The 14,806-nt window shown below is 32.0% G+C and overlaps 1 protein-coding gene across 1 annotated transcript; it reads right to left on the bottom strand.

Annotated features, from left to right (window-relative positions):
• LOC131947385 (putative leucine-rich repeat-containing protein DDB_G0290503) lies at window positions 1-14,245 on the bottom strand. The gene is made up of 8 exons (XM_059308594.1): window positions 14,164-14,245; window positions 13,422-13,520; window positions 13,150-13,276; window positions 12,852-12,989; window positions 12,132-12,706; window positions 11,800-11,904; window positions 2,153-2,207; window positions 1-425 (listed from the first exon to the last, which is right to left on the bottom strand). Exons 2-8 carry the CDS (start codon window positions 13,518-13,520, stop codon window positions 34-36), a joined length of 1,491 nt encoding a protein of 496 aa, XP_059164577.1. The 5' UTR covers window positions 14,164-14,245; the 3' UTR covers window positions 1-33.
• Between the last annotated feature and the right edge of the window lie 561 nt (window positions 14,246-14,806).

The raw sequence follows: 14,806 nt of genomic DNA, 5'->3' as shown, positions 1-14,806 counted from the left end.
AATTTCCCAACCACCATGTTTGATGATGTTCATCTATAAACTAACGATAGTAAAACTACTGAAGCTGGATAACATTGCGCCTGGATCTGCTGCATACACTTTAAAGAAAAGTTCTTCCCCTTTCTTCATGTCGACAACCACTGACCCGGCAGCGCTAGTTCTATTAGATTTAACATCTATAACTGCACACAACCTGCCGCCAGCCATCACAGTAACTCCAATGAGTTTATGGCCACATTCATGTAGAGTTACACAGACAAGATATAAACCATCATGTGGTGATACAAATTTTCCTGTTGTTTGGTTAAAATGTTGACCGTTGTATTCACGTACTTCACTAAATGTTGAAATAATTGATCTATCACTAACAAGTGTGGGATTAGCAAGCTGTGCAATGCAAGCATATCTCTTACATACACGTGACTCTGTTGATTGGGAAACATATATATGATATACATATTTAATTTCTACCAATGCATGCTATGAATATGAAACATGTGCAAGTGAGAGTGCATGACTTACGACATGTAAGTACAAAATAAAAATAGACAACAAACCATTGATCTACATATAGAGAGTTGTGGATTATTTTTACACCATTCTCTATAACAGCACTGATTGAAACGATCATTTTTTGTAGTGTTAGTTAATCGTTTCCTGCGTATTGAAACTATTAGTTTAGTACCTTCCTCAAGCGTGCGGCGTCAAAACGGCCATTGACAAAACGGCCCCGTCAAAACGACCCCGACAAATCGGCCCCGACATAAGAGCCCCGTCAAAAACGGCCCCCGTGATTACGTCTCCCGACAAATAGGCCCCAGTCATTTTGGCTCACGACAAAAAGGCTCCTGTCAATTTGGCTCCAGACAAAAGGACCACTGACAATACCGTTTCTGTAGAGACTAAGTCTTCCGGCAAAGCGGTCTCATTGAATATGACACCTGCCAGTGAGACCCCTTCATCAATATTCTTTAGAGTTAGCTTATCCAACACTCTTAAGTAATACAACGTTTGCATCTCTTGTTCGGCAGGCCTTGTTTTTATATTAGTTTATCTTTTTTAAGAAATATTATGTTTTAATTTAAGGGTCATCTATCTATGACTTCCATAAATGAGTCGGTGATAGGCTGTTCCAACTCAGTGTGTGGGGAGAGGGGTCCAACAAGCTGTATGCTTGTAAGTTATCAAAACAAAGTGCAGTTATCCTGTAAACATCTTGTATATTATTTATTTTCACTTCTGTGCTCGCTTTTAAGCAACAGACGTTTACTGTTGTAAAATAAACTTAATCAAAGTTTTAGAATTGGTGGATTTTAGCTGTTAAGGGCTTGATTTGTTTGTGAATTGATGTTTTTTCATGAAAAAGCAATTTCATTCAGACATTTAAAAGAGGTTATAGTGCTAGTGGAGGTAGGACAAAATGGTCACTTTTCTGCCAATAGTGGTCATACAATTCATTTGTCTGTAGCCAATTTGTCGGGAGTCATTTTGTCGGTAGCCGATATGTTGGGAGACCATTTTTCGGGAGCCAATATGTTGGGAGCCCATTTGTCGGTAGCCAACATGTCATGAGCCCATTTGTCGGGAGCCCATTTGTCGTGAGCCCATTTGTCGTGAGCCCTTATGTCGGGAGCCAATATGTCGGGAGCCGCTTTGTCGGGAGCCAATATGTCCTGAGCCTATTTGCCGGGAGACAATATGTCGGGAGTCCATTTGTCGGGAGCCTAAATGTCGGGAGCTCATTTGTCGGGAGCCTATATGTCGCGAGTCAATGTAACGGGAGCCCATTTGACGGGAGCCAATACGTAGGGGCCCTTTTGACGTGGCTTTTTTGACTGGGTCGTTTTGTCGGGGGTCGATTTGACGGGGTCATATTAACGGGGCCGTTTTGACGGGGCCGATTTGTTCCGGGCCGTTTTGACAGGGCACCGTCCTCAAGACATGATATCCGTTGATTTTTCATTATATATGCAAACGATTAGTATTAAAAGCCGTAATACATCAGAAGATTGTAAAATTAAATATGGTAATTCTATTAACAAAAAAAACGACCAGATCCAAGTTTCATATTTACATCTATATAGTGATAATATAGATTGACCAATTAAATTATATCATGATGTAAGATTAATATTTTCCAAAAGAAATTTACCGATTACATTGAAATCCATCGTCAACTTTGACATAACATTTTCCATAGTTTCCAGCTGAATAAAAATAAAGTGTAAATTATATGAATAAAATTATCACATAGCTGCGTAAATCATACAATTGGTCCACTCACTTTACAATAGCAAATTATAATTAGATAAACTGATTTTTATAGCACTATCTTTTTTTTTAAACTAACATTAGATATCACTTAATTACCAATTTTCATTCAATGGTCTAAAAATAACTAGATAATTAATGCGCAATGCTACAGACTATACAGTAATTATATATTTACAAACATACCTTCTTTGATCTTTCTTCTCTAGTTTCTAAGTTCTGGTTAAATATTTGAAACAATCTGTCAATATGCATCAATTTTTGCTGTAGAAGTTGGTACATCAGGTTGTGCTAAATGGCCGATAATTTTATTGGATTACTACAAGTTTAAATTTTTTTTGGAAATTAAATTGCAGCAATAAAAACTTCTTTAAGTATAGTTTTAGAATCAATGGTCTTACTGTTGAAAACATTAATAAAATGACTTAATTTAATGTACAACTTCTTTATAAAATGAGTAGTATATACACTTGTCGGCAAATGTAAACCCAATTAATTAGCAATCTTAATGTTTACCTTTAATTGTAACTTCTCAAATTTGGTTGATACATTTGCCATGGTTTTATTATAATCCTCTTGTAAAGCAACAATTACATCAGAATAGCTTTTTATTTCTTGTGTTATACTTACTGTTTTATCTGTGTGATTTTGCATCTCTTTAGTTATTTCGTGTAAGTTTTTTTCATATTCTTTCATACCTAGAGACAGTTTCTCTAGTGTTTTGTTTGAACTGGTTTCTTTTTCTTTTAAACTTTTATTTTCTTTGTTCAGATCCTTTACTTTGTTATCATGCTCGTTCATTTGTTTTCTAATGATTTTAAAATTCTGTTTTTGTATTTTAGTCAGTTGTTCAATGTTTACCCCCATGTCACTGTTCTGTTACAAAGTTGTCTCTCCATTGTTTTATTTCTGATATGTCATTTGTAGACTTGTCATTGGCGTCTTGTAGAGAAGATAAGGCTGTCTCTATCTGCTCAAGTCGACTGACGTCTTGTAGAGAAGATATGGCTGTCTCTATCTGCTCAAGTCGACTGACGTCTTGTAGAGAAGATATGGCTGTCTCTATCTGCTCAAGTCGACTGACGTCTTGTAGAGAAGATATGGCTGTCTCTATCTGCTCAAGTCGACAGACGTCTTGTAGAGAAGATATGGCTGTCTCTATCTGCTCAAGTCGACTGAGTCTTGTAAAGAAGATATGGCTGTCTCTATCTGCTCAAGTCGACTGACGTCTTGTAGAGAAGATATGGCTGTCTCTATCTGCTCAAGTCGACTCACTATTTCTGTTGCATAATAATTTAAAGTTAATCGAAAATTTAATTATATTGTATTCATTCTTAAATTCGAGTTCTTAGAGAAATATTTTTAAAGATACACTAATATATTCAATGTTTTTCCACGACGTTAAAAAATAGATTCTACCGTCTGTTTGTTGCCCTTGTTTAGTGACTTGATTTGTTGATTTAGTTCGGTCACGTTTTTCTGTTGCTGTAGTTTGTGGTGTAGACTGAGAGAAAGATGGCGTTGCTAACTTGACATCTAAAGTCTCTTTATTTTCAACTTTTATAAATGAATATTATCATAATTTAAAACTTTCATATTTCACTTTGTGGTTTAATTCTTGTTAATTAATGACACGTTATTGTATTGCATTCATATTTACGTGTGTGAGTGGGTGATTGCAGCAGACATTGGATTTCAAATAATAAATTATAAGGCATGTAAATCACTTAGAACACCGTAGATTCTGATAGAAAAGTAAGCAAAAAATTATGAGTTCTACTTGTTCACACTGTAGGTGATCAAGTACATAAATGTTGTAAACATAATTTTATCTTATTGTTGTCGAATCATTTACTTATAATGTGTAACGCTGCACCCAACATTGCCGTGGTCGCTGAATCAAGTTCCTGGCATAGCTCGCTGTAGGTGATAGACGGGTTGTCATTTTTATCTTCTATCCAAATCTTGCTTTTTTCTACTGCCTGATCAAATAGAGCAAATGCATATTTTTAGCAATGGAGTACGTTATTCCATTATATAGCTTGTTGTAAGTACAGATTTTTTTTTAAATTCATCGCTTACGTTTTGCAGAACCCAAATGAGAGGTTCTATCAATTTCATCTGTTCTTCCAAATATTTCTTGAATTCTGTAACATGTCTGAGCTGAATTCTGGAGCGCATTTTACTTTTCCTGTTGAGATTTATTACATTTATTTTATACAGAAAAATTAGTGATTAGAGATTTAGCCAAGGTATCATAGTGACAAAAAGTGAAATATATAACAAAAGATAAATAATTAGAACACATATGTCCAGGTAGTTAGCACGTTATATTATTTAAGGTATATATATATATATATATATATATATATATATATATATATATATATATATATATATATACATATATATATACATATATATATATACATATATATATATATATACATATATATATATATATATATATATATATATATATATATATATATATATATATATATTTATATATGAATTTTTTTTATTTTAATATACTCCTATTTTGTCATATGACTTCCACGTGTACCCATTTTAGTAAAAAATATCACATTAGTTATTTTATTATATCGCTGTAGATTAACTGACTGACATAGACACATAGTTTAGAGTTCTAAATAAAAACGCCCTGCTGGTAGTTCTAAATTAGTCACTAGTTAATAAAATATTTAGTTAAACACACCAAAATAGGAGAGTGTCGAAATAAAAATATAGATATACAGATCGAGTTGATAAACTTAATGTGCTTATGATGTACCAGATCTGTCGGTGTGATGGACATTTTAATTGTTTATACAGTTAATATTTATGTAGTGTCTTATGTTTTTGGTGAGTAAGAGATCTGCATTTATACTCAAAGCAGTATTGTTTTTTTTTGTGTGAATTAAATAAACTGAGACACAGATATTCATATCACACAAATTATATTTAAAATAATACTTACAATTTTAAAAAAATATATAAATTTTGTAAAAAGTTAATTTTCAAGCAGTAAATAAAACAATTTCCTGTTGATTTCTAGACAGAATTCCTACGTGTAAACACAGATAATATCGGGATTTCCCGTTAGTCTGTTTCAGTTTCACTAGCAGAAGTCCACAGAAATCTGGAAATACCAAATACAAAATGTACAGCCATGAAACGGACAACAAGGAAAGGAACTATGATAAGCTTAACGTAGGCCCTCAAACAAAATAGATAATTTACTGCAATAATTTGTATCACTTACCGTCTGTATAAATATTAAAACTATTTTTCATCAAGAATTTTTTCTAAATGTTTTGTTTTTAAATTAAAAACATTACCGCACAATGTTCAACGTAAGCAATGATAAGCGAACATAGATTTTAAAAAAGGAATTTCACTGTTATCAGCATTAATCGCTGCACTACTTGAGTAGTAATTGTGAAATTACCTGAAATAATTCATAATTTTTTTGTGCTACTTTACACGATAACACTTCTATTGTTCTCTAACTTCCCCAATATTGTCAATATATTTTTACATCGTTACTATTGAACGTTTTTTAATAAATCAACTTATAATTTAATAATTTTTAGGCATAAAAAGTATGCTGTGTTAGTCCAGAGGCATCATATAGATTATTTTAAACTCTTGGTTTAGATATCCATAAATTTTAATCAGATGTCTCAGTACCACTCACCCGAGACACTTTTCAGATTTTTGCTAGAACAGTTTGATGCATTGAACAGTCGGTTACAGTCGGTTACAGATGAACTTGAATGTTTACACGTTACAGGTAAGATAAATGGATAAATGTGTAACATAATTGCAACGTAGTAAATTACATATTTATATGTAAGCGCTACATGTCATTTGGGCAGATAAAATGGAAAGCTGTGCAGTGAAGTCATGTGCCAGTTAGGTCATACACCCATTAAATAATATTACAGCGACTGGTTTCCTCTACGACACCAATCTTATTTCCTTTTTACTAAAAATATAACACGGGGTTTTCCTGCATTCTGTTTTATTTCATGTACAACAGTCTGATAACACATTTTAGCAAAAATACTTTAATGTTTCAGAAAACAAGCTAAGTACATGTCGAATGTTAGGGAAATTAAACAATATCAACCTTTAGACTATAACGTGGTAGACAACATAAGAATTCAAATTAGTATATATTTTATTTTAAATTTTTTGTTTGGTCGTTTGGTTTATGTGCTGTCAGTATGAGATTCTGTGTCTAACCTTAATGATTTAACTATCAATTCATTTTCCAAATTACGAGATCCATATAGTTTAATGTAAACAAAATTAAAAGAAAATTGAACATTGATATGTTCAATACACTTATTTTTAGTGTTTGAAACCTAGAATAACGTGGGGGTGGGGTGGGGGTGGATAAAAAAGAGCGAGATGAGTGCAGAAACCGTCCTTCACGAGATATTATCTTGTGGCAGTTTAAATATGTGTGTAGGTCATCACTTTTACAGTCATATGTATTTAAGTATCGGTATCCCATTTGGAGTCACATGCGTTTAGAATAACTTTAAAGTGCCACTTTATAAGTCACATGCAGATGTTACTTTAAAATGAAGATTCATTTAGCCTATCTATTACTTTCAGGCAGATGTTACTTTAAAATGGACATGTATTTAGCCTATTTGTTACTTACAGGCAGATGTTACTTTAAAATGAACATGTATTTAGCCTATCTATTACTTACATGTAGAGTAGAACCACAAAGTCATTTAAGTCATTCCTTCACACAGGTACGTCACATTTACATATATTTTTTTTTGTTTTATACACAATGATCTAAATCGAACTCATGTGAGTTATAAACGTGTATCAGATTTGAGTGAAAAATATAGAGAAAGCTATAGTTTCTCTTTAAATAATGAAACAAAAGACTAAAGATGACATATTAGAAAAGAAACAATGGAGAGACAACTTTGTAGCCGAAAAAAGCAACAGGACAACAATAATTTAACAACTCAGCAGAAGCAGAACTTCTATGGTTCTTCTCCGTGATCTCCTCGGCTGCCCAACTTTTGTTTTTCAGTGTCGATTGAAATCCATAGCTTTCGTTGCAATATAATCGTCCTCCCTCCTAATGGTACATCACATCCATCGCCATTTATGGACTTTAATGGCAAAACAATAACACATGTTGTATCAAAAAATTAAACTATTAAAACAAATGTAAAGCAATTGACTGGTTTTACTAAACGTATTTTTATTGGATACAAGCCGACTTACAAGCTTACTTAAGGGATGCATTTACTATTTTGACTTTTAGGCAATCATTTAGATCACTTTAATGCACTTAGTACTTTTACGTTTAATGCTAAACTGTATCTCTAAACAGAATAAAACTTTATTAAAATTCACTAAACATAGTAGTACTTACCGCTACTTAATAGTTAAACATGTATTTCGTTTAGTATTTGTGACTTCCAATTTTCGTACTTTTCATAATTTCATTTACAACCGTTTAAAACAATATGGAGATTAATTATTTAGTCGCGTTCAGAATTTTGACGAGGGCGGTATTAAACTAATAGTTTTAAAGATGCTAGTGGGTTCAAAGAAAACATCAACACAATACAAGAATAAGGGACGTAACCAATACACTAATCTAAGGCGTCTGAAATATCTCGATACGTTCCTTTGTAAACAACTTTCCATTTATTTTTATTAATTCAAGTCTTGCAGCTTTTAACGCAAAATGTGTTGGGCCTATATCGTGAAATATATTATATTTTTAAACGTACACCTACTGTTTTATTTGTAGTTAAACTTTATTTCTCTCATGTACTTCATTTCAAGAGACCATATCTGACATGTGCCTCACTTTACTCCACAATAAATGACATGTACTGCAATTCACTAGACCTTAGATGACATGTACATAACTTCAGCAGTCACTTAATGACATGTACTTTACTACACCAGACAATAGATGACATGTACCTTACTTTATCAGACAATAGAACCTCATTTCAGAAGACTGAACATAACATAGCGAAGGCTGATCGTAGCAAAGACTTGATATTATTTCATTTTGTGGTGTAAAATTATTGAAAGTATATGAATCCTGTTGCTAGAATATTTTTTTCTACACATGAAGGATTATTAATAAATAGGTTGGTATCGTTATATAACTATTTTCGTTTATTTTTCATCAGTCTTTTGTTTATGCGTGCCATATCCTACAACTAATAGTGTATGTTTGGAAAAAAAAGTCGTGTTGAATACATGCTTGTTAATATATAAACGTTTGATGTTATCGGTTATAAAATACAAGTTATTGTAACTTACCCCACATAACACACAAGTCAAAATCTAAACATATCAGTACCATGTTTACGCATGAAAATGTAAGATGCCTCAAAATGTTGGCACATTTACTAGCGCGGAGCTGTTTTCAAGAACGTTTATACCTGAAATCCTTTAGCAGCGTGCAATTGATGTTTTCGAGTGCACGAATACGTGTGCTTGTACGTATGTGTTCATGTGTGTGTGTTTGTAATTTTTCGCTAGCATACATGTGAGTACTTGTATTCACGTATGAGGAAATCAACAACATCACACACATGTCCTGGTTTAGCTCACAAAGACGTATGGGCAGACATCATTCATGTTGACTTTACGATTACAAACCTGGAAATCTAATAAACAATTACACACGTATTAGAAAGTTTTGTAGACACATAGACTTAAGTAAATACGTGGGTTGATGGGTCTCACTTACAACATCTGATCTCTTACTTATGACCTGTTGAAACCACTTCATTAATTACATTAATGTCTGCCTGTTTAATGGTCATAACCTATAATTTCATAGCTCTCATGTGACTAATGCAGTACTAGGGGTTTGTGTGCATATCAGGGAGAGAAAAATATATAACAAGCTCAGTTAAATTTATAGTTGTAGGTCATGTTCAGCCAGTTAAAATGAGGTAAATGTCATTCTCTGTCTTGTGGAGTTTGGTTATCTCATCAATGGTCAGGTAAAGATGTAAATGTTTCCTTAACCGTCACGAGAGATAATGTGTGTTGTGTCACTTCATGTAAACTGTCGTCGTTAGCTTTCGTGTAGAAAATTTCTTTAAAAACTTGAAATGTGTAAAAACATACTTGAGTGTAGCTGTGTTTAATCAAGCGTAGCCACCACCTCATCTACTAAACCCTAACTTAAATGAATGAAGTAACGATTACTTATCACTAATCAAACTCAGGTAATATGTCTAGCTGCATAATTTGAATGAGAACATAGTTATTTGAATATATATATGCTTATCTTTTATTTATATAAACGAATGGCCTATTTTTGTATGTGCGGTGTGTGTGTTTGGGTAGGTGTTCATTTACAAATACAATGCTACCGACTAAAAACACAATCAAGAAAAGCGGTAATGTATTAGATCTAATATGTTTTTACATTTAATCACATTCCAATATATTTACAAATGCATAAAATTAATTATTATATTAAACTATCAGACTCATATTGTTGTCTTGTGAACTTATTTAAACATTCGTCTTTAAAATTGTTCATTAGATTTGTCTCAAAAATGCAGGTTTCAACTTCATATTTAATACAAAATAATATGTTTTATTTTTAACATACGAAACGCAAACAAATTAAATGGTTCACGCAAAGCTCTCTTACAGAAGCGTTAAAAGATGTAAAATTATAGCTTTCGTATATGTATATTGTAGTCAAGTAGAACATATTAATTGGCGATCACATAAAATCAGTTTGACATGTGTACTGACGGCTAAACAAATAACATGAAATCATTAGTTTTGTGTAGACAAGTATTCTACACACATAGTAAGTTGTTAGCGTGTGTTTAACACGGTGGTTACATGTTTTATTTTTTGAGAATTTACCATCCACCATGTTTTGTTTTGTACTTCTATAAACTGACGATAGTAAAGCTACTGAGCCAGGATAAAGCTGCCTTTTTATCTGCTTCCACCACTTGAAAGTAAAGTTCTTGACCTTTCTTCATGTCAACAACCACTGACCCAGCAGCGCTAGTGTTGGCACATTTCACTGCTATTAACGTACACCACCTGCCTCCAGCCCACACACCAACTTGAATATTTTTATCTCCCGATTCATGTAGACTGACACAGACAAGATATAAACCATCATGTGGTGATACAAATGTTCCTGTTGTTTGATTAAAGTGTTTACCGTTATATTCACGAACTTCACGAAATTTTAAAATAATTTTTACATAACTGACAGGTGTTGGTTGAGCAAGCTCCACATGACAAGCATATCTGTTACATACACGTGACTCTGTTGATTGGAAAACATTTGTATTATTTACATGTTTAATTCCACCAATGCTTGCCATAAGTGTGTAACATGTCCTAGTGAAAGTGCATGATTTATGACATGTAAGTACAAAATAAAAATAGAAGACAAACAATGTCTCAACAAATAAAGACTTGTGGATTATTTTTATACAATCGTCTATAACAGCACTTATTGAAATGATTAGTTAGTACCCCGACAATTTTTGTAGTGTTAGTTAATCGTCTCCTGCGTATTGAAACTATTAGTTTAGTACCGTCCTCAAGATATATGATATCCGTTGTTTTTTTTTTCATTATACATGCAAACGATTAGTATTAAAAGCCGTAATACATCAGAAGATTGTAAAAATAAATATGGCAAGTTTATTAACACAAAAACGACCAGAACCAATTGAATGATAATATTGCCGTGAAGAAAAATTACAACAAAATATTTTGAAAATTGAAATCTTGGTACTAGAACACACTGTTTTAGTAGCAGAAACTTAAAGAGCTGAAGTTTTAGTTAACATTATAAAAAAACTGTAGCTATATTCACCTCCTACTGTAACAGATTTACCTGGTTTTTAATGCATCAGGTGAGAAACAAATGTATGGCGAAACCCACGGGTCTAGTGGCTGGTACCATCATGGGTGAGTGAAATGTTCGAATCATTTTTCTATATTATGCTCTGTTTGGCTAACGAAAATCGCTCAAACTTATACATGGTATTATGTTTAATATTAAAGAGGCTCGTAAACTAAAATAGGAAAGTATGGAGTTTGCATCGATATTCTACAATAAAGTTTTATATTTACATCTAGATAGAGATAATATAGATTGAATAATTAACTTATATCATGATGTAAGATTATTTTTTCCAGAAGAAACTTACCGATTACATTGAAATCCATCGTCAACTTTGATATAACATTTTCCATAGTTTCTAGCTGAATTAAAATAAATTATAGTATAAATTTAATGAATAAAGTTATCACATAACAGCGTAAGTGATACAATAGGTCCACTCACTTTAGAATAGCAAAGTGTAATTAGATAAATTGATTTTTATAGCACTAACTTGTTTTTTATACTAACATTAGATACCACTTAATTAACAAATGTCATTCATTTGTCTGAAAATAATTAGACAACTAATGCCCTATGCTACAGATTATATAGTAATTAGATATTTACAAACAGACCTTATTTATTCTTTCTTCTCTAGTTTCCAAGTTCTGGTTAAAGATTTGAATCAGTCTGTCAAATGGCATCAATCTTTGTTGAAGGAGTTTGCACATCACATTGTGCTAAATGGCCAATGATTTTAATGGATTATTACAAATTTGACTACTTTTTAATATTAAATTGCAGAATTAAAAACGTGCTCTAAATATAGTTCTAGAATCAATGGTCTTACTGTTATAAAAATTAATAAACTGATTTTTAATTAAAGGTACACCTTGTTTATAAAATGTGTAGTATATAAACTTGTCAGCAAACGTATACCCAATTAATTAGCAATCTTAATGTTTACCTTTAACTGTAACTTCTCAAATTTGGTTGATACATTTGCCATGGTTTTATTATAATCCTCTTCTAAAGAAACAATCTCATCAGAAAGTCTTTTAATTTCTTGTGTTTTACTGTCTGTTTTATCCGTGTGAAATTGTAACTCTTTATTTATCTTGTGTAAGTTGTTTTCATGTTCTTTCATATTTAGAGACAGTTTCTCTAGTGTTTTGTTTGACATGAATTCTTGTTCTCTTAAACTTTCAGTTTCTTTGTTCAGCTCTTTTACTTTGTTATCCTGTTCATTCATTTGTTTTCTGAGATTTTTAAAATTCTGTTTTTGTTTTTTAGTCAGTTGTTCAATGTTTACCCCCATGTCGCTCTGTTCTGTTACAAAGTTGTCTCTCCATTGTTTTATTTCTGATATGTCATCTGTAGACTTGTCATTGACATCTTGTAGAGAAGATATGGCTGTCTCTATCTGCTCAAGTCGACTGACGTCTTGTAGAGAAGATATAGCTGTCTCTATCTGCTCAAGTCGACTGACGTCTTGTAGAGAAGATATGGCTGTCTCTATCTGCTCAAGGCGACTCAATATTTCTATAGTAATACATGATAAACTAATGAAATTATTCTAAGTATTAATTGTGTTTAGTAAATCATAAATGCTTTATTTTTAATGAAGCTGAGACATATATGTTTACATCTTAAGATTTAGTTGTTTTAGTTTCTAAATATTCCATACCCGCTGTTGATTGAACGTGTTTAGTGACTTGATGTTTTGATTCATTATGGTCACGTTTTTCTGCTGCTGTAGTCTGTGGTGTTGACTGAGATAATGATGGCGTATATCCCTCGACATCTACGTAGTCTTTATTATCATCTTGGTGATGTAAATGAACAAAATAATGTTTTGTTACATATTGAAATAGTCGAATATGTATTCTTTGTTATTTGTATAATTTTCTGTAGCTGGAACTACGGTATTTTGTTTCATAGATCTTCAAGTAAACATTATTACAATTTTTAAAAAAAAGCTTTACTTATGATAGATGTAGACGCATTCAACAAACTCAATGTAGCTTCCTCTAGTTCTTGGCAAAGGTCGATGTACGTGAGAGGCGGGTTGTCATTTTTATCTTCTATCCAAGTCTGACTTTTTTCTACAGCCTTGTATATAAAAAAACATTTTCCAATATTCTGTGTAAACCTTAAATATTCTTCTTTTAAAATTATTCCTTAACTACTTTGTTCTACATAAGTTATTGCACTATTTATAATTTGTGAACAAATAACAATATGATTAATCGTTTACGTTTTTCATAACTTCCAAGACAGGTTCCAGAACTTGTATCTTTTCTTCCAAATATTTCTTGTGTCGTGTAACAAGTTCAAGGTGAATCCTGGGTCGCATCTAACAAAATAATTAAAAGATTTGGTCGAGATGTAAACTAATTAACTTGAAAAATCAGAAAACTGTAAACCAATTAAGAAAAACAAAATATTTACAATAAGATAATTTTAAAAAATCACATATAATTTACATTTTTAACATGGCTAAATAGCAAGCAAATTTATTGATAGACTTTTAATATGTGTTTATTTATCACGTTATTCTGCTATAAATTTTGAATATTATTATTTTTCTTATCGCATGAAATTGCACTCTTTACATTTACATCCAACAAATGAAAATAAATGTGTCCATCGGGAAAATCAGCTTTTATGAAAAAAAAAATTCTATTAATAAACATGGCCAGCAATACAAGAGTCGTAGGCTGCTAGATCTGTTTTTTTGCCGCCAACTAAAATATTTTATCCAGGTAACAACCACGAATCTTTGTATTTAGTAGGTCATTCAAATTGTTTTATGTCGAAGAAACTAATATCTGATTATATAATCATGTTCCTCCATCTTTAACATATCTTAAAATAGGTACTAATTGTATTCGAAAAATTCAAAGTAAACGACACATTATATGATCCACAATTGAATACAGGTTTTATTACTAAATTAAGATACATGTATAATCTCTAAATCATCTGATCACACTTACTTTAATCTTGACTTCTGGTATTCTTTTGACGTGTAGGTATAACTTTCTTACACTATTCCACAGCTTATATCCTGCTCGTGAAACTGAAAGTAATAAACGGGAAATTCCGCTATTATAAATTACGTTGAAACCTCAGTACAAGGTACACAACAACTCAAGGGACATAACTGTGACTGCTATTGTTTTTATTGCAACAACACACTGAATTAAAAAGGTAACATAATATACTGTTTAATTTCATTACATATGTACTAATATATAGACCTGCATATGTATTATATGTATCTACCATATATTTCTTAATATATGCATATAGACTTTTTGGTTAGATTTTGTGTTAGGTCTAGAATTAGGTTAGGAACATGAATAAGTCCAGTAAAAGTTCAGTTATAATCAAATCATGAAGAGTTCACTTTTAAATAATTTCTATCGAGAAAACAAATGAATGAGAGTTTATGATAGAATATTCAATGCAGAAGAAAACTAAATCCTAATGAGCATCATCATTTGTGTGGATACCGTGTGGTGGCTACAACCACAAGTCTTCTCAGTGCTCGTATGACGTCGTTTTATATCGAGATTATCCTACGATGACGGTTGATTTGTTATACGTTTTTCGTTCACTAACTAATGTGTGATCGGA

Source organism: Physella acuta, unplaced genomic scaffold, assembly GCF_028476545.2.
Source record: "Physella acuta isolate Inbredline_101_S28 unplaced genomic scaffold, ASM2847654v3 ptg000592l, whole genome shotgun sequence".
Taxonomy (NCBI): domain Eukaryota; kingdom Metazoa; phylum Mollusca; class Gastropoda; family Physidae; genus Physella; species Physella acuta.
The sequence above is the reverse complement of the archived record's forward strand: the minus strand, read 5'-3'. Positions and strand labels throughout refer to the sequence as shown.